This window comes from Perissodus microlepis, chromosome 3 (genome assembly GCF_051167445.1).
Source record: "Perissodus microlepis isolate ML-2025 ecotype Zambia chromosome 3, ASM5116744v1, whole genome shotgun sequence".
NCBI classification, from domain to species: domain Eukaryota; kingdom Metazoa; phylum Chordata; class Actinopteri; order Cichliformes; family Cichlidae; genus Perissodus; species Perissodus microlepis.
In genome coordinates this window covers 46224195-46250254 of record NC_140463.1, presented here as the reverse complement: position 1 = coordinate 46250254, position 26060 = coordinate 46224195, and the positions used below count along the sequence as shown (strand labels likewise).

General features: G+C 40.0%; 1 protein-coding gene across 1 annotated transcript; it reads left to right on the top strand.

The window, feature by feature from the left end:
- Positions 1-4498: 4498 nt before the first annotated feature.
- Positions 4499-18278, top strand: arsj (arylsulfatase family, member J). Its single transcript, XM_084924630.1, has 2 exons — positions 4499-5379; positions 16282-18278. Exons 1-2 carry the CDS (start codon positions 5069-5071, stop codon positions 17669-17671), a joined length of 1701 nt encoding a protein of 566 aa, XP_084780756.1. The 5' UTR covers positions 4499-5068; the 3' UTR covers positions 17672-18278.
- The last annotated feature ends 7782 nt before the right edge of the window (positions 18279-26060 follow it).

Genomic DNA, 26060 nt, shown 5'->3' with positions numbered 1-26060 from the left:
ACTCACCCCAGATTTGGAGTGGATCTGCTGAAAGGTCAAAGCATTGCCTTTAGCCTTTTAAGATAAGCTGACTCACTAGATTGTTGTAGGGGAGAGAAAAGGTTTCCAGATGGTGATAGATGGTGTTATACACAGAAGAAAATTCATCAAAGGTTGTACTAAAATATTGCAGAATCTCTCTTTCTTGACCATAGATATAGATGATCTCATTAAAAGCCATCACTCAGCGCCCACTAGTGTCTCTGAGAAACACACAAAAGGTCCTCTGACATAGTTCCCTTGATGCAATACTTGTGACAAATTTGAGCACTGAAAGCAAACTCTCTGGTTTTAAAGAGAGAAAGTTCAAATAAGGAGATAAACGGAGGAGGATTAGTGCAAATCACAAGGCTTCTAATGGTGTTTCCCATCCTTGAAGCTTAGTTGACTTGGTTTGTTTGTTTCTTGCTGCTTACTTTTGTTTAGATTGTTAACCCAGTACATTTAACATCGAAAATAACATTAAAGCGTGCATAACAGGTTCATATGTAATGCCAAGGTATCCTGACAAAAAAAATCCTTATCCACAGATTTCATTTTATGGTCAGCAGTTTCACTGTTTTGACGTAACCTAATTTAAACTGCTGTACAAAGTTAAAACTCAGCAACTAGCCAGTGGATTATACTGTATAGTTTAAAAAAGTTAGCTGAAAACACAGTGTGTACTTCTAAACATTTTGTTTAGAAGTAGTGAAGACCAAACAGAATTAAAAGCAAAGAGTATATTAAAGCCATTCTCAACTTTCTAGAAAGATCACTCAAAAAAGACTGACAACATTATTTATACATTTTTGGTTGGAAAGCCAGTCCAACCAGTGTCCACAGTTGTAGTGTGAACACAGCGTACCTGTTTGGATTATCCCCAAGTGGCCCAAAATTGCTAATTCAGATTGTCCAAAAAGAGCTGAAAGTCTCTGAACAATGTTTTGCTTTTCAAACAGTTAATAAAGTTTAACATAACTTAAATGGGCCAAAAGCTGAACTAAGGCAGCTCTCAGCATTGCTGACATTTCTTTTCTATCAGCTAATCATGGGTTATCTCCACTGAGACACAGTTGCTTTGTAGACTCCATCTGGTTCACCATCAACTCACTCTGGAATGTGTGAGACAATAACAGAGCTGGGGTGGGAGCTCATATGGGTAATCCACTTCAGATCTCATTCTGCTCACACAATGAAATCATCCACTACATTGCTGTTGTATACAGGCAAAAGCACTCTAAAAGGTTACAGTTTTTACATGTGTTGGAAGTGTTTTTTAGTATTAAAATGTGGTTATAGTTCGCACTTGGCACAAAAAGTTGCAGCTCCCTGACAGAATTTAGCCTGCCACAGATGAAACACAGAATACATTTTACAAGATCTGACATTTGCCCTGATTTTCCTTGCTTTTTGTTCATGGAAAAAATAAGAATAATGTTTTTCAGGAGAAAATGAAATAGTTTGGCAGCCTATATGGCACATGACCTCTAGGTAGGCATTTCCATTTGTAGGGTATGAGTACATTATGCCATGTTAATCCTTCCAAAGCATTATTTCTTAATTCCCATCAAGCGATCGAAAAGTCACCTAATTTATAAGACTGAACACCTGTGCTATTGAGGTTTTGGTTAGACAAACTTAAAGTCAGCAAACTGCCTAACAAACTTCCACTTGGAAAGCATAAGCTATGACTTGGTTGGACTGGGACGCCAGTATCTTCATTTTCATTTTCAGTGCCTGCAGCGCTCCAGGCTACTGCACTAGTGTTCATCGAATGGTAGTTATTTTAACTTAGTCATCTATATTTTCTTGGTCAGACTCCTGAACTATGTTCAAAGATAAAAACAACTTTCTAAACTGAACATTAAAGTATTTAATATCTGACTTCTCAGTGCCTTGTTGCAGTATAGATTATAAAGCCTGGTTAGATTTTCGGGGAAGAAGCAGTAAGTAAAAAAAATAAAATACTGCATCTCAAATGTATTTATCATCATAATTAATAGCTGTGTCTGATAGCTCCTAAGCATAATGCAGTTGCAGAGACTCATGAAAACTTCTGATTAGCAATTGCACATAATGTCCATTTAATGTGGCAAGACTGTTCTTTTTTGTAACCATTTATTATTTGTTTCAGACTATCAAATGAGGTGTTCTACACTGGCACACACTCACAGTAAATCAATGCTTGCTTGAAAACTATGCCACCACATAGTAAAAGTGACTTTTGATGAGCTCAGTTCCTAAAACATTCTAAGAACTTGAGGTCACATCCTGTTTCTGAATCTTATATTCATCTCTTTGTAATAGCACGACTAAGTAATTGTACCTCTTTCAATGCTGAACATTAAGTTTGTGAATTGTGTTATTTAGGAAACTGAATACATTTGATTTTTATCATGGACTGATGATTCATAAATCATTTGACATGCTAAATGAACTCTCCTGCACAATCTTTGCTCTGGATGCTTAAATCTGTCAGCTTTTTTTCTAACAAGAAAAATAATTTGTCTACACACTACTCTGTTGACTGGTGTGTATGTGCATGTGAATATAATAATAATAATAATAATAATAATAATAATAATAATAAGAAGAAGAAGAAGAAGAAGAAGAATGGATTGCATTTATGTAGCGCTTTTCAAGACACTCAAAGCACTTTACAATTCCACTATTCATTCACTCTCACATTCACACACTGGTGGAGCTAAGCTACAGTTGTAGCCACAGCTGCCCTGGGGCAGACTGACAGAAGCGAAGCTGCCATATCGCGCCATCGGCCCCTCTGGCCAACACCAGTAGGCGGTAGGTGAAGTATACTTTGTATACTTAAAGTTACAGAATGTGAGGGCCTTTCACAGCAGCTCCAGTTTTTCCTAACACCTCTGGCCCAGGTCATTGACTTACAGCAGGTTTCTTTACATAGCACATTTGGATCATATGGAGAGATTTAGGTCAGCACCAGATAGAGACTGCTGTATCACCTGGGAGCCAACAAACACCTTAAATGAGTCTCATATTTAGAAAAACAGTTTTAAAAAAAACCCACTCCTATTTCTGTCAAGGTTACATTGAGGCTAAATTTATTCTTTTAAGATTTTTCAGTTTAGATACCTAAACATTTCATTCTGGGATTTATGAGGGAACTATTAGCTTGCAAAGCTGCAACCTCTATTCAATTCTAATGCCTTCTGCCAACTTATATGACATTTCTGCTTTTAATTCAGGTCCTGGTGACAGTGAAAGCAGGAAAAATCTTCATCCCCAACCTAACTTAACTGAGAGTAAGTGAATAATGTTTGAAGAACGCTACATCGCAAAAAATTTGATTGCACAAGCACATTACATGACAGTGCATCACCATGTGTCATGGATAATGGATTTATGGATAAGTTTAATGGCTTTTATATTTGGCAAATGAACAATTGCATGGTACAGTTAAGACCTTCTGCCTGCATCAGCACAGTCCTCACTTTTCTGTCAAACTCACAGCAACAATTTTACAAATAAACATATCAACTATTAGCCAGTTGCTTGGGTTTTTTTTCTTGCCTTTCTATAAGAGTGTTTTCAAGGTTCAGCCTCTTTTGGTTAGTCAAAGGTTACCCTACAAAAATAACTTTATAACTGTAAACACATTAGAATGATTTATTTTCTAATTAACCAGGCTGCCAAGTCCCACCTCATTTAGATGTCACAACACTAGTGCACATTTTTCATAGAACTTTGAGCACCTGCTAAAATGCAACGCTATTACAATACCCTACTAGCTTGTTTTCTGAAAAAGGACACAGCCCTTTTCTATACTGGTCTTAATACAGAGATAAGAAATGTAAATGTAAAAATCATGTATTAATTTCAGAAACCTATCAGCAATTTGATGAAGCCAGATGTAACTGTCAGTGTAACACATTCACCATCTAAAATGATTTTTGCAAGAATGCTGGAAACTTCAATACATCCATCAGAGTTTGAATGTGAGAATGTTAGACTGGAAGCATTTAAATAGAAAACCAACAAAAAGTGCTTGTATGAATAGGTGTGAATGAGACGAGTTGTATCAAGCACTTTGAGTGCTCAAGAAGAGTCAGTAGAAATGGGTTGTATAAGAACCAGTCCTTTTATGTTTATCCCAGAATCCCAACAGTAGATGTTGCATGTGCATAAACATATTGCAACCAGACAGTCTCAGAACATTTTGATCGTATGTTGTTGTTTCTGTAGTTGAAACAGGGCACTTCAAAACCATTACTTACTTTTTTAGTTTACCTGTATTTTACAAAAGTCCTTCAAGTTATCAAATCCTCATTAGCTGTAGTTATACAGCTGAAAATACTGGTATTCATCCAGTTTTTCTGTCGTCTTCGTGCCCTCATCTTGCTAGTCTCACTTGCATGTGATTTAACAGGGTTGAGCATTAACTTAAGGGGGGGGGGGGGGGGTTGATTTTCGAGTTTTACTTCATCTTTAAAGATGAGTACTACGAACATAATTTTTGTAGTTGTGCGCTAACACACTGTGGGGGGGGCTAAGGGCCGCTCCTGGACGTTTCTTGGTAAAACGTTGCTCTGGGAGCTGCAAAGACAGAAGAACCTGCCTCCTCAGCGTGTGGACTCAGTCCTCAGAGCGCTGACAGCTTGGAAACGCGGCTGCTCAGTCACAGGATGGAGAACATCTGCAGTGGAGCAGCTGTTACACGCTGCGAGTTAGCTCTGGAAGTCCAGCGCGTCTTCTGACAAAAACTACGCAGCCGGAAGAATGACTAAAGCTGTGCTGCGACAAACCTCAGCATGGGCTTGTGTGTCTATCACGGTATGAACGTTTTCGCCCGCGGTAAAAGGAAAAAAGCAGCTACGCCAGATGTGTTTATTTTCTGGGACCTTTCCTCAAATCCTGGAGCTCTCAGAGGATTGTTGGCGTGGAGAGAAAGACTGAACCCGATTTCCAAGTGTTGCCGTTCCCCCTGAACATGTGCAAAACGCCGCCGCCCGCACACACAGCGTTATGGGCCAACAGTTAACGCCGACTTGAATCTAAATCTGCCTGAAACATGTTTATCTTGTGGGTACCGTTGAGTTTATTCTTCGGTTGTATTATTTCGCAGACCTGGAGCGTTCAGATGTCGTGGGAAAACTGGAACGCTGAGCTGCACAACCAAGGGAATGAGTTTGGGAAATCGAGCTCTCGGCCACATATCATTTTTATCCTGGTGGATGATCAAGGCTTCCGGGATGTCGGGTACCACGGCTCGGAGATCAAAACCCCGACCTTGGACCGGTTGGCAGCAGAGGGAGTCAAACTGGAGAATTACTACGTCCAACCGCTCTGCAGCCCGTCCAGGAGCCAGCTCATGACGGGAAGGTAGAGTGCATTATAGAGACCGTTCTCTGCTCTGTCCCGGTTGTAGTAACCATTCGTCGTGGAGTTTAGAGGAGAAACTATTGGCGTCTGGGAAGATCAAGAACGTGTTTGGTCAGAAATAAATACACTATAGGAAACGATCTCCAGGCTCATGTGCTGTCCGTGCCCTCATACAGATCTGTCACGCGAAAAGTGCACTGAAAAAGTGCTTTGTTTTGAGTGAGCGGTGATAAATACATATACACATTATACTATATTTATTGTTATAATCTTTATTGTTTTTATTACATTGTTGCTGCAGCTGGGGATCAATATAACTACTTATCTGCACTGTAGCTTTATTTTATAATATTACAATGTCATATTCGTATCTTAAAATCTGAAAAATAATAACTGACTAAAGCTTAAAAATTGTGTGGGGTACAAAGTCCATTATTATAGTACATTAGAAGTATATATCAGCATAAGAGAAACACCTAGAGTACATTATATATAAAAAAAATTAAAGTACCTTAAAGTACATTAAAGTTGTACCCCAAAACAATTACTGAAGTTACATTCATGCACTGGTCATATACATGCTCTTATCCAATCCATGCCTATGGCAAGATTACTCAAGTACTGTAGTCTAGAGACAAATCATCTTTCAGGAGGAATTAGGCCACCTGACCACCCCTTTCTGGGAACAGCATTTTCCCATTCTACATTTTTCTTAACTTTAAAGTGAAGTAAGTCGCTTCCAAGTACAAGATTACAGTAAGAGTAAAGAAATTTATGGCATAAATCTTTTATTTCCAAACATTTTTAAATTTACAAAGAAGACACAAGGCAGGAAATTAAGCATCAGGAAATTAATCAAACTTTGAAGAGCTTTGAAGATTAAAAGGATATGGCAAACAATTACATAGTTTGATGCTTTCTTTGAATTGTAACAATTTCATTACTACTGAACTATAATACTTTTTCAGACTTTCTACCTAAACATTGATTTGCAGATCTAACTATTGCTGTCTTTGAAGACCCTGTTGGGCCCAAACCAAAAGAGCTAACAGGTCATGGGAATTGACTGTGGGGTACATTTATAGCTTTGGAGTTTATACAATGTTTTGCATCACATTGATGGGTGTCCAAGACAATAATGAGAAAACTGTAGCACCCCTGGCTGCTGCCCACTGCTCTGATCACGAAGTGGAGCCGCGACCTTAGGATCCATCTAGGTGTAGATTCAGTTATGGTTCCATGCTTCTGATAATGAGCAGGTGGTCACAGATAAGCATGGTGAGGTTGAATATGGGTGAAAGAAAAGCATCCCTTCCTGTGTTGAGACTAAAACATTACATGTCTGTGTAAACTGGATATTCACAAAAGCTCAGAAAACAAAATTGTCTCAAGTCTCACTGGCATACTTGGAGAGACTTGTCAGGACAAATTTAAGTCACTAAAGGACTGAATCCAAAACATAAGACCTTCTTTAGCTCCTGACTGAGTTTTTACAGGTTGTTTAGACTGGTTACCTTGGCTACCAGCTGCATCTGAACCATCTTCTTGTTCACCATACTCGCATTATACACTATCAGTCAAAAGTTTGGGCAACCATTTAATGGTTTTTCCTTATTTTTATGACTATTTACATTGTAGAGTCTCACTGAAGGCATCAAAACTATGAGTGAACACATATAGAATTATAAAGTAAACAGAAAAGTTAAAAATTACTCAAAACATTTTTTAGATTTTAGATTGTTCAAGAGAGCCACCCCTTTGATTACTGCTTTGCTCACTCTTGGCATTCTCTCAATGAGCTTCATGAGGTCGTCACCTGAAATGGTTTTCCAGCAGTCTTGAAGGAGTTCCCAGATATGCTGAGCACTTGTTGGCCCTTTTGCCTTCGCTTTGCGGTCCATCTCATCCAAAACCATCTCAATTGGGTTTAGGTCAGGTGACTGTGGAGGCTAGGCCATCTCCATCACTCTCCTTCTCGGTCAAATTGGCCTTATTACAGCCTGGAGGTGTGTTTGGGGTCATTGTCCTGCTGAAAAATGAATGATGGTCCAGCAAAGAACCGCCACAGCACCACACCTCCTGCTCCATGCTTCACAGTGGAAACCATGCATGCAGTGACCATTCGTTCACCTTTTCTGCGTCGCACAAAGATATGGCAGGTGGAACCAAACTCATCAGTCCAAAGCACAGATTTCCATTGGTCTAATGTCCATTGTGTTTTTTGGCTCAAACAAATCTCTTCTGCTTGATGCTTTTCCTTAGTTGTGGTTTCTTAGCAGCTGTTTGACCATAAAGGTCTGATTCACACAGTCTCCTCTGAACATGTAGAGATGTGTTTGCTACTGGAACTCTGTGTGGCATTTATCTTGGCTCTAATCTGCGGTGCAGTTAACTTGCGATTTCTGAGGCTGGTGACACAGATGAATTTATCTTCAGCAGAAGAGGTGACTCTTGGTTTTCCTTTCCCTTTCCCTTTTTGATGGTTTTTGTGACTGCACTTGGACACATTCAAAGTTTTAGCAATTTTCCTCACTGACTGACCTTCAGTTCTTAAAGTAATGATGGACAGTTGTTTCTCTTTACTTAGCTGATTGCTTCTTGCCTTTTGAATTCTAACAGTTGTCGAGAGCTGTTTAGAAACCTGACTTCTGCATGACACAAGAAGCTAACACTAGCTTACACTAGCTGCACAGGTGGCCGAGTACATTGAATAGATTCGAAGAAAGCAGGGAACAATCCACATCACTGTAAAATGCTGTCCGTCTTGTCAGCCAAGGAAGAAAGTTTAATGGATCATGGCACTGATGTTATAATGCCAATGGATGATCTGTAGGTAGAGATTGCAAGTATTCAGGGATACCACGACCATAGTCTTGCATGGCAAGCTTGCACCAGTAGATTAATTCAGAAGGCGTGCAAATCTACGAGTGTACAGGGTAGTGATGCAAGTTCAAGTTCACTCAGGTCATCAGACAAACAATTAGTTATGTTGCTGATAGAAAAACAAGTTAGCGGCATGAATTCTGGTCTCAGTATAAAACAGTTATTCATAACAGTGATGTACTGTGTAAATGGGAGAAGCTATCTGACTGGAACATTAACAAGAGCGCCAACAGAACCTCTTCAGAACCGATAAACAAAATTCAGTACCCCAGTGAAAAAGTCACCCTAAGGGCATACATAGAGCTACACACAGCAAATGGAGTTTATCACACTGGATATATTGTGCAAGTACAAACATGAAAGAGAATATTATCCAGAACATTCTGTGACTGCTCACAAAGAGGAAGCAAGAAAACTGGCAAAGTGTTATGTCTGCCTTAACACATAGTGAAATTCTGCAGAGTTGAGTGTTTCACCTCCTGACATCATCAATTAGTTTGCGATCAAAAAGAAGTACATTTGAGTACTGATAGTAGCAGAACAAATGCTTTGGTGTCATTGCATGCCAGATCAAGGCAGCCAAAAACGCATAGTTCATGAGAGCATAGTGAAAGAGCTAATGCTATCATTGCTGAGGCACAACTTCGGATCATCCACTCATGTGGGAGTGTCACTGGAAAATGTGGTGAATACACAGCAAAGAGTTGAAAAGGACAGAGCAGCTTGTTGGTTTCACAATAAAAGGCACTGAACTCTTATTATCAATAGGAGTGAATTATTAATGGCAAGTAGTGTGTTGCAAGGTTGAGAAAATAACAAAATCACTAATAGCTGTTGAAAGCAGTTTAGGATGTACATTGCTTGGACCACTTTCAGCATCAAGTGTCACTGAGACAACTGGCAAACAGCCTGAGACTGTGAAATACTACATGCCACATTATGAGATAAATTAAGAGTGGTGTTTGATGCATCGTTCTGATGTTTTAGGAGCATTACAATACAATATAAAGTATTCTGATTACCGCCTATTTAAACGGTAACTGTAACAGAATACAGTTACTCATATTTTGTATTTTAAATCCGTAATGCCGGTACATGTATTCCACTACTCCCCAACACTGGATTCCAGTGACAGTGCTGCTGCCTCAACATTGTGACTCAATTACAAAGTTTCACAAATCCAGAGCTGTGGTCACACTGTGCTAGCAAAAGCAATCCTGCTGAGCTAAACACCACATGACAGTGTTCAGAACCTTATTCAAAGTAAGCTGTGGTGGAATGAACATGTTTCACTGATGAAGTTAAAAAGGATTGATGTGTTCAAGATGAGGTGAACTAAGATCTATCTTGTAGGCTACAGTGTAGCTTACCGGCACTGAATGAGCTGAACCACAGCTAGACCTAGAGAAGTACAGAAGGTTAAAAACAGTACTGAGAATAACTATGGGTTAAAAGGCTCATGGTCAATTCCCACTGTAGTCAAACAATAAAGGGAGCACTAACTCCAGAGTAGCTCACCGTGGCAGATGTTTATTAGAGGAAAGTTACCCAAGAACATAATTTCAGCAAAGGAAATCTTAAACCTGAAATACGAGCAAGATGTCAAGAGAGACTCAACAATCAAAGATTTGAAGCCATTATTAGATAAACACAGATAGTGGGAGACAGGCTGCAGTATCCTGATTTTAGTTTCAGCTAGTGGTACTGCCTACCAGTAATAGATACTCTCAGCTTCTTATTCAGTAGTGTATTGTGTGATGGGGTCAGAGATACTCTTTTGCAAGTGAGGGAGATGTACTGGTTGTTAAGGGGCAGATGGTTAGTGTCATGTTGTTAGATTTGCAGGTGAATGAAGGTGAAACTAGCATAGCAAGTCACATCTCCATTACCGAGCGACAATGCCAAAACGTTTACTTGAGCAGACCAAGTTTTATGATTTAAGTTTTTGGAAGTCAATTAAAGAATCAGAGATTACAAGATTTTTCAGTGATAACAGGATCACCTAGAATTGTCATGCATGCTGCTTTGTGGGGCTGCTTGTGGGAAAGACTTTTGGGATCTATAAAACAAGTCTAAAGAGGGTCCTATGGAGGGCTTCACTAAACTTTGAGGAGTTAAATGGTATTTGTATAGCGCTTCGCTAGTCCCTAAGGACCCCAAAGGGCTTTACACATCCAGTCATCCACCCACACATTCACACACACTGGTGATGGCAAGCCACAGCCACCCTGGGGCGCACTGACAGAGGCGAGGCTGCCGGACACTGGCCACACCGGGCCCTCTGAGTAGGCAACGGGTGAAGTGTCTTGCCCAAGGAACAAGGCGAACTCCCAACTCTTAAGCCACGATCGCCCCTGATAGGATAGGATCCCCTGAGTTTGCTGATAGGAGGAAAGGCAGTTTTGAATCCCAGGCCTCTGTTCTTTGCATACAGTGAAGCGTCAGAGCTCCAGTTACTTATACCCTCTCATTTCCTGGTTGGTGGGAGACTAATTTCTCTTCTGCCATCTCAGGTGACCAGCAAAAGCCAGGAGGACATGGGTCCAAGATGGAGGTGGAACTGCTGGTGGAAAAACTTCTTGATGGATGTAAAATCTAGTCACAAGTATGAAACTCCTACACCTACTCTGGTGAATATAGGAGATGTTGTCCTAATTGGACAAGATAACCTACCCAGGCAAACTTGTAAAAAGGGCAGGATAACGGAGTTGTTTCTAGGGAAAGATGGGTGCATTTATTGATTTAATGTTCACATTTCTACAGAAAGTGTGCCGTCCCTTGGGCAGTATCGCTGGATTAAAAACATTCTGCCAAGGTTGACAGAATGTTTTTAATCCAACAAAACTGCCCAAGGGACTGCCAGCCATCACAGCTTTGCTCAAGTTAATCAAACAAAGGAAGTTAAATGATAACTGGGGATCGGCTGGTCTGGAGCAAAAATACAGCGTATGGGTAATATTAAAACATCGTCAGTGCCACAAGTTAACACTTTCAGTATGTGACTGTTATCTATGATAGTGCATGGTACAAGTGCATGGAATGACTCAGCAATGTTAGTTCCAAGAGTAATCTAAGATACAAAACATAAGATCCAAGGGAGCAATAGAACTGCAGAGATAGCAAGGAAATTAACAAAGAGGCTGCTATAAGGAAGAGCAAAGTAAGATGAACTACTCAAGGCTGACTTTGATTAAATGCAGATCATTAGGTTGAGGCTTCTTATTTGAGCCATGTGTGATGAGAAAGTTGTGCAGAAACACTAGGAAAAGCTCCCAGTTTGGGCAGCTAGTCTGTCCGGCAACCTCCTCAACCTCAGTGGTTGAAGGAGTCACCAATTCACTTGCCATGTGGGACCTTAGCGATTGTCAGGGCTCAAGTTTAATGACGTGTATGATTTGCTGGCGTTTTGGCTTAGTGGTTGTGCAAATAAACCAGAGAGATAGCATGATTATAGCTGTGTTTGAAAGCAGAACTTGCATTTTCCTGGGCAAATACAACAGCTGTCTGTACATGATAAGAACTGGAAGTGAGCCACTCTTTGCTGGAAATATTTTTCTGGCTATGTGAGGCTTGAGTCCAGGCTAGATAAAAGAGCCAGCCCCCAAAGCTTTAGATCCTCGGCTTATGCCCTGCTGGTCTCAAGAGAGCAGTAGTTACTGCAGTCATTATTTAAGTCCTTATAAACACTAAAGACCTAGAAATGTCCTTCAGGTGCTCCAAAACCTATAAAGTCAAATCGTATTCACCCTCATGTATGTCAAAAAGAAACAACACAGACATACTTTGAAAGTCTTTACCTCCACTCTGTAGCATTTTCCATCAAGACCTCAAGCTGGTTTTACTGATTTGTGGAGCGAGCCCAGGCTGCTCTTAGCATGACATGCCAATTACACGGCTGTAACCTTTTGGTATGTGAACACCATCAAACCTGCAGGAGCTGCTTTGGGGCTCTTTAGGGTCAAGTCTTAACGCACATGTATATGTCTAAATACATTTGACATTGTTGCTGAACATTCTTGTTCTTTCTTTTCACCTTCTAAGCTGTATCGCCCAGTTTTCTCTTTTGTTCTATCGGGACTGATTCAAAAGGCAGAAGGAGAAGAGTCTTTATTTAATCTTTATTTAAATAGAATTCAAAGAGATTGAAGATAATTTAGAGTATTAGATCCAAGTTCTCAGTTAGTTTTTAACAATGCTAATATGATTATTTTTAGCTTGTGGAAAGTATTACAAGACTTTTGAGAGCAAGGTTTATAGGTTCTTGCTTTTCAGTGAGTTAATTATGTAAAACAGATGGCGTAAACAAGCTTCTTTTGTCTTTTTCTGACTGTCCCATTCCAAGCTTAATGGACTTCTCATTGGTGATGTTATCTAACCCAAAAACAAGTTTCCTTTATTATTTCCCCTCACTCTCATCACTTTCACATCACAGTGTCTGGCAAAAAGTCCAGGTTGCAAACCTCTGCCTACGCACCTCTCTCTCTGTTCAGTGTTTACTTTTTAGAGTATAGTATTGTTTTATATTCATTTTATTTTGTTTGTTCTTTTTAAATGTACTTTTACACTTAAAAGTTTCCAGTGTAATAAAAATTAGATAATGGTAGCATAACAGATGTTTACTTTTCTTACGCAAAGATTATGCAGAGGTACGTAATGGAACTCAGGCACCAATATAACTGGATATGAATAACTTGAGGTTATATTACATGACAGTACATTCCTAAATCTTGGAAGCTCACTTCTCTTGACAACCTTAAAGAAAAGCAGATGTGAAATAAAATAAAAAAAAAAATATATATATATATATGTATATATATATATATATATATATATATATATATATATATATATATATAGCACTGCCAATATGCTATTTAAGAGCATAATGACAATGCTATTATTATTGTTATTATTTTTTTGACCTTCAGATTAATTTGTGACAATATATTTTATTTATTAGGCAGCAAAATGAATTCACATTTTATACCCAAATTTAAACTGGTACACTGGACTTCTCTGAGATGTCAGAAAGTATAACACTCAACCACTAATTTTTCTGTTTAGTAATGCAAGTAACTGTATTTTGGCATCTAAGCAGTAACACAGATAACAAAAATTACAAGGCAGTGGTTGCGTAAATCATACCTTATGCAGTCAGCTGAACACTGAATGTAGCTGGGTTACAGTTACAGTGCTTCACCTGCCTAGACCACCAATTGACAAGAAAGTCTACCCATTGCCATATTACTCCGATAAGGTCTGGTATGGTCTCGTTTTAAATCCACCTCAAAGACTTGCAATGCCTAGAAACATCAGATTCAGATATGGGCCTTACTATTATCCTGTAAAGTTTGACATTTCAAAAGTCATGGGAACCAGCTTTGGATATGAGTCAAAAATATTTTCTATGTTATAAAGATTGCATTTGCAATCCCCAGCAGTTTTGGAAAAGGGCCAAAAACACATTTTGAATTAGCAAAGCACAGTGTAAGGCCAAAAGCATAATTCTGCCAGCTGCAGCTGGCACTGAAACACTGGTGATGAGGTAGGTTAGGATTTCCCAGGAACAAGTTAGCAGAGATGGTGAGAAATAATCATACAAATATTCTCCACATAAGCAAAATCCTTAGCATCTGAAGAGTATTTACTTCAGCTGTTGGCTCCATGAAACTGTATAACAGCTATAATCCCATCAATTCATCACACATGTGCTCAGCCTAGAAAGCTCTGTGCTTATGATCAAATGGCTGAAAGGTTACACCCATATGCAATGCAATATGCACAACTTTTTGTTTAATGATAAAATGAAAAGATCAGACAAATTTGAAAAGCAGTTCTACATAATACACAGAATGCTGTGTCGCAAGTTAAATGGTGTTAGATACAAAGTCAGTTTTTCATTTTACATCTGATTTAACATTTCTCTTTAGAACCACACCAGTTTTGCATGTAGGTCATGTAATAGTTTGTGTTCCAGTTGTGCTATAGCCAGCCAGAAGCCAGTATTTTATGCTTGCAGGGAAGTACCATTTTTTCATCCAACCATATCCCAGAAATCCCTTCATCCCAATCAATTTGCTACAAATATTCACTTGGACTGGTAGAGTAGTGCAGTGGTTTGTACTGTCACCTCTTGGGTTCAAATCCACTTCCAGTTCCTCACATATTAAAGACATGTTATGGTTAGTTGCATGTTGCTTGTTAAGGTTAATTGTGACGCTACGGCCAAATGAACAGAATCAACTTTTGGAGATTTACTTACCTGGATGATTGAGCATGCATCAAGACATCTACAGTAGTGGAAGCCTAGCGATCTGAACAGACTATAATAGTGAACAGTGTACGCACTATGACAGAGACTATGCTATGCCAGTGTCCTAAAACTATAGCAGTAACCAATGTGAGCATACGGTGAATGATTAGAATAAATGACAGTCATGATTGTGGTCATTGGGAGGGATAGGGGGGAGGAGCAGTGTAGACGGGTTAAGTTGAGTGTGAATGGAAAGGTTCAGTAGGGTGACAGCAGTTGGGAAGAAGCTGTTCCTAATCCTGCTGGTTTTAGTCTGTGAGGTCCTGTAGTGCCTTCTAGAGGGGAGGAGCTGGAAGACTTCATTGGCAGGATGAGAGGAGTCCCTGAGAATGATGCGTGCTCGGCATAGACATCTCTTCTTGTAGACATCCTCAATGGCAGGAAAGTGGAGTCACTGTGATGTGTTAGGCAGTTTTCACCACCTGCCGGAGTGCTTTGTGGTCAGCGACAGAGCAATTACCATACCAGACTGTGACATGCTCTCAATGCTCTCTATCGCACAGCGGTAGACATTACCCAGTATGTCAGTAGTTCTTCTTCAAAGTCCTCAAGAAGAGGCACCGATGGGTCTTCTTGACCAGGCTGGAGGTGTTAGTTGACCAGGACAGATTCTTAGAGGTGTGGGGGTTCTGAAGAACTTGAAGCTGGGAACCTATTCAACAGCTCTGCTATTTATGTACCTGAGAAGAGAAACTACATAGCAATAATAAGTGATTGCTATTTAAGCCATTGTCTGCTGAGCGTACATTATTGAACTATACTGGACTATACTGGAATGAAGCAGCAGCAATTATTATTATTACAACACACATAGTATGATACTTGCACTAGCAGCATTTGCCTGCCAGTGTAATTGTCTGACACTGCCAGGTTCATCATTAATAGGCAAGGTTTAGAATTTTAGCTTTGCTGGGAAGTGATTTGTTTTGTTCAAGAGACATCAAGCAATTATGAAGCAAACTGCTTTCATTTAAGGTGGAGTGTAGCATACTAAGGGAATTCAGATATAATAATTTATAGGACATATTACAATAACACTTTGTGTTTTCACTTATTTTTTAAGTGTATAAAGAAAGTGTTTATGTCACTTTGGAAACTTATGTCAAGCCTCCGCCGTGGTGATGTTTTGAATTGTTGAGTAACTGATTGTGTGGTGGCATATGACTGGGATATTCTTGGAAGTTCTGTACGTGGAAAATCTGTGTTTTGAGTTAGAACTCATAAACAATTCTATAAAACTCCTGCAGGTCCAAGTTTTTGCAAAGTAGCATTAAAAGTCAAATAAATCACCCATCTAAAAAAAATGAATTCCCTTGCACACCAAAATTAGGAGTTTATATTTGCATTTCATATCAAAAGTCCTCAATGCACAGTATAGTATCTGTTCTTCATTTATCAGATGAAGTACAGTGTGACCTGCTGCCAAGTTGGCTGCAGGTCACCCTTTGCTACAAATCATAGTTTACGGTCTGGTCTTTGGTCTGTTATTTTTGCCTCCCATTACCCATCAACTTCTTTTCACTGGACTTCTCAACATTACCCTGCCCTTGCAGGCCTATAAGCCCTCTTCTGCTTTGGATAGTAACATATTGGTGTAAAATTTTCAGTACAGAGATCCTCTCTGTGAAAAGTCACCCTATTGGGGTGTGTAGGGCTACTGTGGTTAATATATGACAGTTTATCTCTTTTTTTCTTTTTTCCTTTAGATATCAGATCCACACAGGCCTTCAGCATTCTGTCATCCGAGCTGCTCAGCCTAACTGCCTACCCCTGGAAAATATCACTCTGCCCCAGAAGCTAAAGAACGCAGGCTACTCCACCCACATGGTAGGGAAGTGGCACCTGGGCTTCTACAAACGTGGATGCCTTCCTACCCAGCGTGGCTTTGACACGTTCTTTGGCTCCCTGCTAGGAAGTGGGGACTACTACAGTCATTACAAATGCCAAGGCCCTAGTATGTGTGGCTATGATCTGTATGAAGGGGAAGAAGCAGCTTGGGAACAGGACCGCGGCTTGTACTCTACTGTGATGTTTACACAAAAGGCTGTCAGTATTTTAGCAAATCACAACCCTCGTAAGCAACCTTTGTTTCTGTACTTGGCTTACCAGGCGGTTCATTCCCCACTGCAAGTTCCTGCTCGCTACCTCGAGCGATACAAGGGCATTCCAAACCCGTACCGTCGTAAATATGCTGCCATGGTTTCCTGCCTGGATGAAGCCATTCATAACCTCACATTAGCACTAAAACACTATGGTTATTATGACAACACAGTTATAGTGTACTCTTCTGACAATGGGGGCCAGCCTTTAGCAGGAGGAAGTAACTGGCCCTTGAGGGGCAGTAAGGCCACATACTGGGAAGGGGGGATCAGGGCAGTGGGCTTTGTTCACAGTCCCTTGTTAATGAACAAAGGAACAAAATGTCGATCTTTGATCCATATTACTGACTGGTTCCCTACACTGGTAACCCTAGGTGAGGGAACTTTAGATGAAGATCTGAATCTGGATGGGTATGACGTCTGGGAAACTATTAGTGAAGGCCGCCCATCACCTCGTCATGACATTCTCCATAATATTGACCCAATTTACATCAAAGCCAAAAATGGATCGTGGAAGGCTGGGTACGGCCTATGGAACACAGCTATTCAGGCTGCACTCCGAGTTGGCCACTGGAAGCTACTAACAGGTGTGCCTGGTTACAGTGACTGGGTGCCCCCACAAACTTTTTTGAATCAGCGGCTAACCACTCGCTTGCATAATGAACGTGTCCGCTGGGACCAAGGTAAGTCCATCTGGCTGTTCAACATTACAGCGGACCCCTATGAGAGAGTGGATTTGTCTCAGCGCTACCCGCATATAGTAAAGAAGATGCTAATGCGGCTAGCTCAGTACAACAAGACTGCTGTGCCGGTGTGCTACCCAACTAAAGACCTGCGTTCTAATCCTCAGTACAACGGTGGGGTGTGGGGACCCTGGCACAAAGACATGAGGGAACAGCAGGAAGAGGATGAGATGTATAATAACTTGTTCACCAACCATCTCGGTAAAAAAAGATGGGAAAAAAAATCAAAGAACACAAAGTCGAGAAGAGAGTAGAAGAATAGCACATTACATACCACGTTTGTGAATGCCTTAAGTTATATTTACTCAGGGATTAATGCTTCCTCTTTCAGGATTGTGCTGTCAGACATTCTAATTCCAGGTAGTTTTAACTTGACTCCAGAAAATACTGTATGAACAAAATGCAGATGGACATTTTCAGAGTTCCTCGAGAGAACAATTAAAAGATCAGTTGTTCGAACACTACTGCTATGCCCAGACAAAACTAAGACCTCATGTAAGTGACAAGGGCATTTAAAGAATGTTTATTTTTCTAGATTCTGTTGCATGCTTGACCTGTTGTCAGATTTTTCTTATAGATTGACGTTTCACTTAGAGTAGAAAACAAATTTCACTAGACAGTTGCCATATATATTTGGTGACAGACAAATAAAATAAAACATAGTTCTATTGTGTTGTTGATTGTAGCACTAAGGTACTGTGGAAACAGATGTGCAAGTAGATGTGTGTTGTTTTTTATAAGCATAGCCAGTGTGAACTTTAAGATAATAGCATTTGTTCCCTTATTCTTAGATGATATCTGGTTGAGCACAAACCAAACTGAATGTGAGACAAATAAACAAAATAAAAGCCCTAGACACAACATTTCAAGTTCTGTTTTACTTGCATTTTACTATATCCTGATTTTGTTTATTCTGCTAACAACTACTTTTGTAATTTGAAAACCTTGTGTATGTTTTTCATGTTTAGAAACTGAAAGGCAGCTTCTGGGTATAGTTATTTATGGAAAATACAGTAATTTTGGCTTTTACAGGTGAGTAAAAAGTGAATTGCTTTCGCGGAGTCCTTAAAAAATCTCTCCCTCATCACTTAGAGTGTACTGTACAAGAAGTTGGGATCGAAGAAAAACGAAGAATGCAGCTATTTATATGAAGTGAACACACATACATACAACCTTTACAGCAATATTTTCTTATACATCTGTTGCTTGGCACCCATGGAAACAGTTGGAAGTCTTACGACTGACTTGAGCTGATTGCAAGCTTTGCCAGTATATGATTGATCAAACTTTTATGAGCCACTTAACTATTTTAATAACATAAAATGACCTCGAAGTACACCACTTCCTAGAAGATCCTCTGTTAACCAGATGCATGGATCTGGTACAATCTGAGGGATCAAAATAGGGCTTCCCCCAAGAAAGGCTGCCAGGTTGCTTTGCACATCCCCCTCTCTCTGCAAGCGCCAAGTTATGACCTCAGACTGACTCAATTTTTACAGCAGCATTTGTGTACACAGCTTATGCTGATATGAGCATGGTTCTTTTGATTCTTAATCCCCATAAATGTGAAGAAGGTGAGGTCAGTTTCAGTTTATGATACTGTTTTTCCTCAGCTCATTCACAGTCATTTATGTCTACAGGCAGATTGTACCCATGGGAACATAATTTACCTGGCTAAGCTCAAATTTATTTCTCACCATAAAACGCAGGTGATGGCATCTCGAGTATCTCGAGCTACAGCTGAGAGTATAGAAAATCAGATTCTTATTTTCTCTGCAAAATTTCCCCTCCTGTGGGCCATGGGAACACTTAAACCCTGGATTCTCTTGGAATTCACATTTGCTTTCACTTATGGGCATTAGCATCCCGCTTATGGGAAAAAGAGCTGTAACTAAGCTATAAGGCAATACATCAAGCTGCTATCTCACTTTAAAAATGCCCATCAGTGCTCATTGGGAATGATAGGAGAAAATAAACCTTATGGATGGCAAAACCAAAAAGCTTTGATCTGGCTGAAGTGTGGCAGGCAATTTTGCCTTATTGTGATGGTTTCCTTTCAGTCATGGCACTGTGTGAAACACATAGTTTAGGTTCTCGTATGCTTGATTGAGGTTCAAGTTAGCTGAATTATGTGTAGCCAACTGGAGCTAGCTGACCACACGGCTGCCAAGAGCTACATGTGAAATACTATGATGCAGCCAGGCTTACATTCCCAGAGACATGAAATGAATGAATGTAATGAAAAAGAAGACAGATATCAACCAGCTGTTAACCAAAAGAATCAGGATTAACACAAAATTTATGAACAATCTTGTTACCACTGCCCCATGTTTTCACTTAGACACCCAAATAACTCTGAAAAAAGAGTAGCTAAAGAATGTGGTTTTAGAGGTTGCTAAAAATAAAGCAAAGAGTTACTGTGCTTGTCTTACATGAGGATAAACCAGTAATATCATCTGGAGGCTAAATTAAGTAATTTGTGTACACAGCTGTAAAATGATCACCTGGCAAAAAAAGCAGTTAGAATAAAACCTGTTATTTTGTTCAGCCTCCTTGTGGAAGACATTCTTCAGTCCAGCTATTTATTATTTATGATTCATTTATTTTGATAGTCCACCACCAAACTATGCCATATAAAGCTGTTTTATTATTTAGTTAGCTCTGCTTTGTTCATCAGGGCCTTGTTTTCAAATGTTTCAGAAAAAACTATGACATTAAAGGAATCTACATGGAAATGGGTTGCCATCTTTATTTTATTTGGAGTGTGGTCTTATGTAAATTAAATATGAGCCATGCACACCCACACCCATGCAGAATACTTGGCATTAATTACAACTGAGCTCAACTGTGCATACCTGTTTGAAAATATTCCTGTTCTTGTTGCCACAAAGACTTTCTTTAGAGTTTAAGTCTGAGTTCGCCAGAATTAATCTGAACAAATTTTAGCTATAGGATCAGATGAGGTCTGAACATGGTTACTCCAAATAGAAAAGGGATTCTGAAATCAGACGGGATTACATTCTACAGTCTCGGTTTTGCTTCTAATTAAAGCTTCATGATGTGTTGTTCACTGTGAATTGCATTTGGTTTTTATCTCCATTTTACTGTGCCCCAGCTTTTTTGGAAAAGGAGTTGTAATCAGTGCATCTCCAGCTGATTTTAACATTATGACAGACTGATCATAATATTAAATATTATCAGAGATAAATCAGTTTCTTTTTCATGGTAATCGATCTGTAATGAGTTCAGCGCAATGAACAAATTTTTACAGGATAATTCACCAACTTTAGGCAAGGATTGTTAACTTTATGTAACCGTGTTAGCGGCCCTACTTCTGTTACTGTTATTCAATTCAATTCAATTCAATTCAATTTTATTTATATAGCGCCAAATCACAACAAAAGTCGCCTCAAGGCGCTTCATAGATACAGAGAAAAACCCAACAATCATATGACCCCCTATGAGCAAGCACTTTGGCGACAGTGGGAAGGAAAAACTCCCTTTTAACAGGAAGAAACCTCCGGCAGAACCAGGCTTAGGGAGGGGCGGGGCCATCTGCTGCGACCGGTTGGGGTGAGAGAAGGAAGACAGGATAAAAGACATGCTGTGGAAGAGAGACAGAGGTTAATAACAGATATGATTCAATGCAGAGAGGTCTATTAATACATAGTGAGTGAGAAAGGTGACTGGAAAGGAAAAACTCAATGCATCTTGGGAATCCCCCGGCAGCCTACGTCTATTGCAGCATAACTAAGGGAGGATTCAGGGTCACCTGGTCCAGCCCTAACTATATGCTTTAGCAAAAAGGAAAGTTTTAAGCCTAATCTTAAAAGTAGAGATAGTGTCTGTCTCCTGAATCCAAACTGGAAGCTGGTTCCACAGAAGAGGGGCCTGAAAACTGAAGGCTCTGCCTCCCATTCTACTTTTAAATACTCTAGGAACAACAAGTAGGCCTGCAGAGCGAGAGCGAAGTGCTCTAATAGGGTGATATGGTACTACAAGGTCATTAAGATAAGATGGGGCCTGATTATTTAAGACCTTGTATGTGAGGAGCAGGATTTTGAATTCAATTCTGGATTTAACAGGAAGCCAATGAAGGGAAGCCAAAACAGGAGAAATATGCTCTCTCCTTCTAGTCCCTGTCAGTACTCTTGCTGCAGCATTTTGGATTAGCTGAAGGCTTTTCAGTGAGTTTTTTGGACATCCTAATAATAATGAATTACAGTAGTCCAGCCTGGAAGTAATAAATGCATGAACTAATTTTTCAGCGTCACTCTGAGACAGGATATTTCTAATTTTAGAGATGTTGCGCAAATGGAAGAAAGCAGTCTTACATATTTGTTTAATATGTGCGTTGAAGGACATGTCCTGGTCAAAAATGACTCCAAGGTTCCTCACAGCGTTACTGGAGGCCAAGGTAATGCCATCCAGAGTATGAATCTGGTTAGATACCATATTTCTAAGATTTTCAGGGCCGAGTACAATAACCTCAGTTTTATCTGAATTAAGAAGCAGAAAGTTAGCGGCCATCCAGGTCTTTATGTCTTTAAGACATTCCTGCAGTTTAACTAATTGGTGTGTGTTATCTGGCTTCATGGACAGATAGAGCTGGGTGTCATCTGCATAGCAGTGAAAATGTATGCTATGTCTTCTAATGATGCTGCCTAAGGGAAGCATGTATAATGTAAACAGAATTGGTCCTAGCACTGAACCCTGTGGAACTCCATAATTAACCTCAGTGTGTGAAGAGGACTCTCCATTTACATGCACAAATTGGAGTCTATTAGATAGATATGATACAAACCACTGCAGCGCAGTACCTGTAATACCTACAGCATGTTCTAATCGCTCTAATAGGATATTATGGTCGACAGTATCGAACGCTGCACTGAGGTCTAGCAGGACAAGCACAGAGATGAGTCCACTGTCAGAGGCCATAAGAAGATCATTTGTAACCTTCACTAAAGCTGTTTCTGTGCTGTGATGAGCTCTGAAACCTGACTGAAACTCTTCAAATAAACCATTCCTCTGCAGATGATCTGTTAGCTGTTTGACAACTACTCTTTCAAGGATTTTTGATATGAAAGGAAGGTTGGAGATTGGCCTATAATTAGCTAAGACTGCTGGGTCTAGAGATGGCTTTTTGAGTAAAGGTTTAACCACAGCCAGCTTGAAGGCCTGTGGTACATAGCCGACCATTAGAGATAGGTTGATCATATTTAAGATCGAAGAATTAATCAATGGCAGGACTTCTTTGAGCAGTTTTGTAGGAATGGGGTCTAAAAGACACGTTGATGGTTTGGAGGAAGTAATTATTGAAGTTAACTCAGAAAGATCAATTGGAGAAAAAGAGTCTAACTTAACATCAATGGTACTAAGAGTAGCTGTAGATAATATTACATCTGTGGGATGATTACTGGTAATTTTTTCTCTAATGATAAAAATTTTATTTGTGAAGAAGTTCATGAAGTCATTACTAGTTAACGTTAAAGGGATGGTTGGCTCAACAGAGCTCTGACTGTTTGTCAGCCTGGCTACAGAGCTGAAGAGAAACCTGGGGTTGTTCTTAATTTCTTCAATCAGTGATGAATAGTAAGATGTTCTGGCTTTGTGGAGGGCTTTCTTATAAAGCAGCAAACTATTTCTCCAGGCTAAATGATGATCCTCTAAATTTGTGACACGCCATTTCCTCTCCAGATTACGAGTCATCTGCTTTAGGGTACGTGTTTGAGAATTATACCACGGAGTCAGGTACTTCTGATTAGAGACCTTAGTTTTCACTGGAGCTACAGTATCCAGAGTCGTACGTAGTGAGGAGGGGAAATTATTAACAAGATAATCGACCTCTGTTGGGGTAGCGTTCAGATAGCTGCTCTGCTCTGTGTTGGTACAGGGCATTGAAGATGATAACAGTGGGTGGATTATATTCTTAAACTTAGTTACAGCGCTTTCAGAAAGACATCTACTTTGATAAAATCTACTCTCCACCGCTGTGTAATCAATTATTGTAAATGTAAATGTTATCAGGAAATGATCAGACAGGAGAGGGTTTTCAGGAAACACTGTTAAATGTTCAGTTTCTATGCCATATGTTAAAACAAGATCTAGAGTGTGATTAAAGTGGTGGGTGGGTTCTTTTACATTTTGAGAGAAGCCGATTGAGTCTAATAACAGACTAAATGCCATGTTGAGGCTGTCATTTTTAGCATCTACATGGATGTTAAAATCACCCACAATAATTATTTTATTTGAGCTCAGAACTAAATTAGATATAAAGTCTGAGAAATCAGACAGAAACTCTGTGTAAGGCCCAGGTGGACGATAGATGAAAACAAGTAAGACTGGTTTCTGAGTTTCACAGCTGGGGTGGACAATGTTAAGCATCAGGCTTTCAAATGAATTAAAAGTCTGTCTTGGTCTTTCATTAATTAATAGGCTGGTGTGAAAAATTGCTGCCACACCGCCCCCTCGGCCTGTGCTTCGAGGTTTCTGGTAGTTAGAATGACTCGGGGGTGTTGATTCATTTAAACTAACATAATCATCCTGCTGCAACCAGGTTTCTGTAAGGCAGAGTAAATCAATTTGTTCATCAATTATTAAGTCATGTACTAACAGAGACTTGGAGGAGAGAGACCTAATATTTAATAATCCACATTTCACTGTTTTACTCTTTGGTTCAGATGTGGATACTGTATTGTTCTTTCTTTTTGATTGTTTATGTTTAAGTTGTTTGTTGATGGTTTTTAGTTTGTTTTTTGTCTTTTTGGAAGCTGACACAGTCTCTATGGAGATGGGTTTTTGGGGGGGGGTAGCAGGAGGAGAGAAGCTGCAGAGAGGCGTGTAAGACTGCAACTCTGCTTCCTGGTCCCAACTCTGGATAGTCATATTTTGGGGGGTTTAATAAATTTGTCCATATTTCTAGAAATGAGAGCTGCTCCATCCAAAGTGGGATGGATGCCGTCTCTCCTAACAAGACCAGGTTTCCTCCAGAAGGTTTGCCAATTATCTATGAAGCCCACATCGTTTCTGGGACACCACTCAGACAGCCAGCAATTTAAGGAGAACATGCGGCTAAACATGTCACTCCTGGTCTGATTGGGGAGGGGACCAGAGAAAACTACAGAGTCCCACATTGTTTTAGCAAAGTTGCACACCGATTCAATATTGATTTTAGTGACCTCCGATTGGCGTAACCGGGTGTCATTACTGCCGACGTGAATTATGATTTTACTGAATTTACGTTTACCCTTAGCCAGCAGTTTTAAATTTCCTTCAATGTCGCCTGCTCTGGCCCCTGGAAGACAATTGACTATGGTTGCCGGTGTCTCTAGCTTCACATGTCTGAGAACAGAATCACCAATTACCAGAGTTTGACCCCCGGCGGGTGTGTCACCGAGTGGGGAAAAACGGTTAGACACATGAACAAGTTGGTGGTGTACCTGGGGCTTCTGTTTAGGACTATGCTTCCTCCTCACCGTCACCCAGCCGCCCTCTTTCCCCAGCTGCTTGGGGTCTGCCGGGGAACAGCTAGCGGGGCCTACGCTATCTTCGGCTGCACCAGCTACAGGGGCCTGGCTAGCTACGGGTGAATGAAGGGTGCGAAGCCGAGTCTCCAATTCAGTAATCCTGGCCTCCAGAGCTGCAAATATGCTACATTTGTTACAGATATCATTACTGCTAAAGGAGGCCGAGGAGTAACTAAACATCTGACACAATGAGCAAGAAAGTGCAGGAGGGACAGGTGAAGTAGCCATGGTGCTAACGAGTCGGCTACGAGCTAAGCTAAGCTAGCGAAACAGTACAGAGACAGTGAGTGAATACTTTGGCTATAAATTAGGTAGTGAGTACACAGAAAGTGTGCTTCGGATGAAGCACGTGAAGATTATACTATGAAAGAAGAATGTATTTAAAAGTTGTTAATTAAATTGCTAAGCAAATAAGCTACTCAGAAACACCACTGTGTTTGAGCAGGAACAGGAAGTGATACTCTACCGCAGAGCGAGCGAACACCAAGATGGCGAACACCAAGACCCTTTAACATGACAAGTAAAGGGTTTTCATTTCATATTTTATGTTATACAAGTTTTGTGGATGAATATAAAAAAAAATCTAAAAAAGACTGTTGCAGAAACCTGAAGAGAGCGGTTTAAGACTGGTGAAGGACCTGCAAATAAGGACACTGAGCAGTTGAGTGAATTGCTGACAGGAATAATAGAGAACCAACAACCTTTGGCGAACATATCCTATAATGGCCATCTAGACAGTTCAGATGAGGGATCAAGCACACCTGATTTGAGTATATTAGTGCATTGATTTAGCTATTCTCTCATTTCAGATTATTGTTTTTCATCAACAGCTGTCTCGTTTAATGTGTTCATTTGATCATATGAACTGTTCTTGTGTGTAGGTGGAAGTGAAATGGACAGAACTGCAGAGTTGCAAGGCATAGCTTCTTCAGAAGCTATGATGTGTGCCAGCACTGCTCACAGGAACAGAAGACTTACGATGAATGAAAAGCTGGCTATTGAATTTCATTAACACAAGTTGAAGTATCTAAATGAGGAGCATGAAATGAAAAAGAAGATACTCCAAGTAGAATTAGAAATGAAGATGTGAGATGCATCAGTCTCAATATACCAGCAA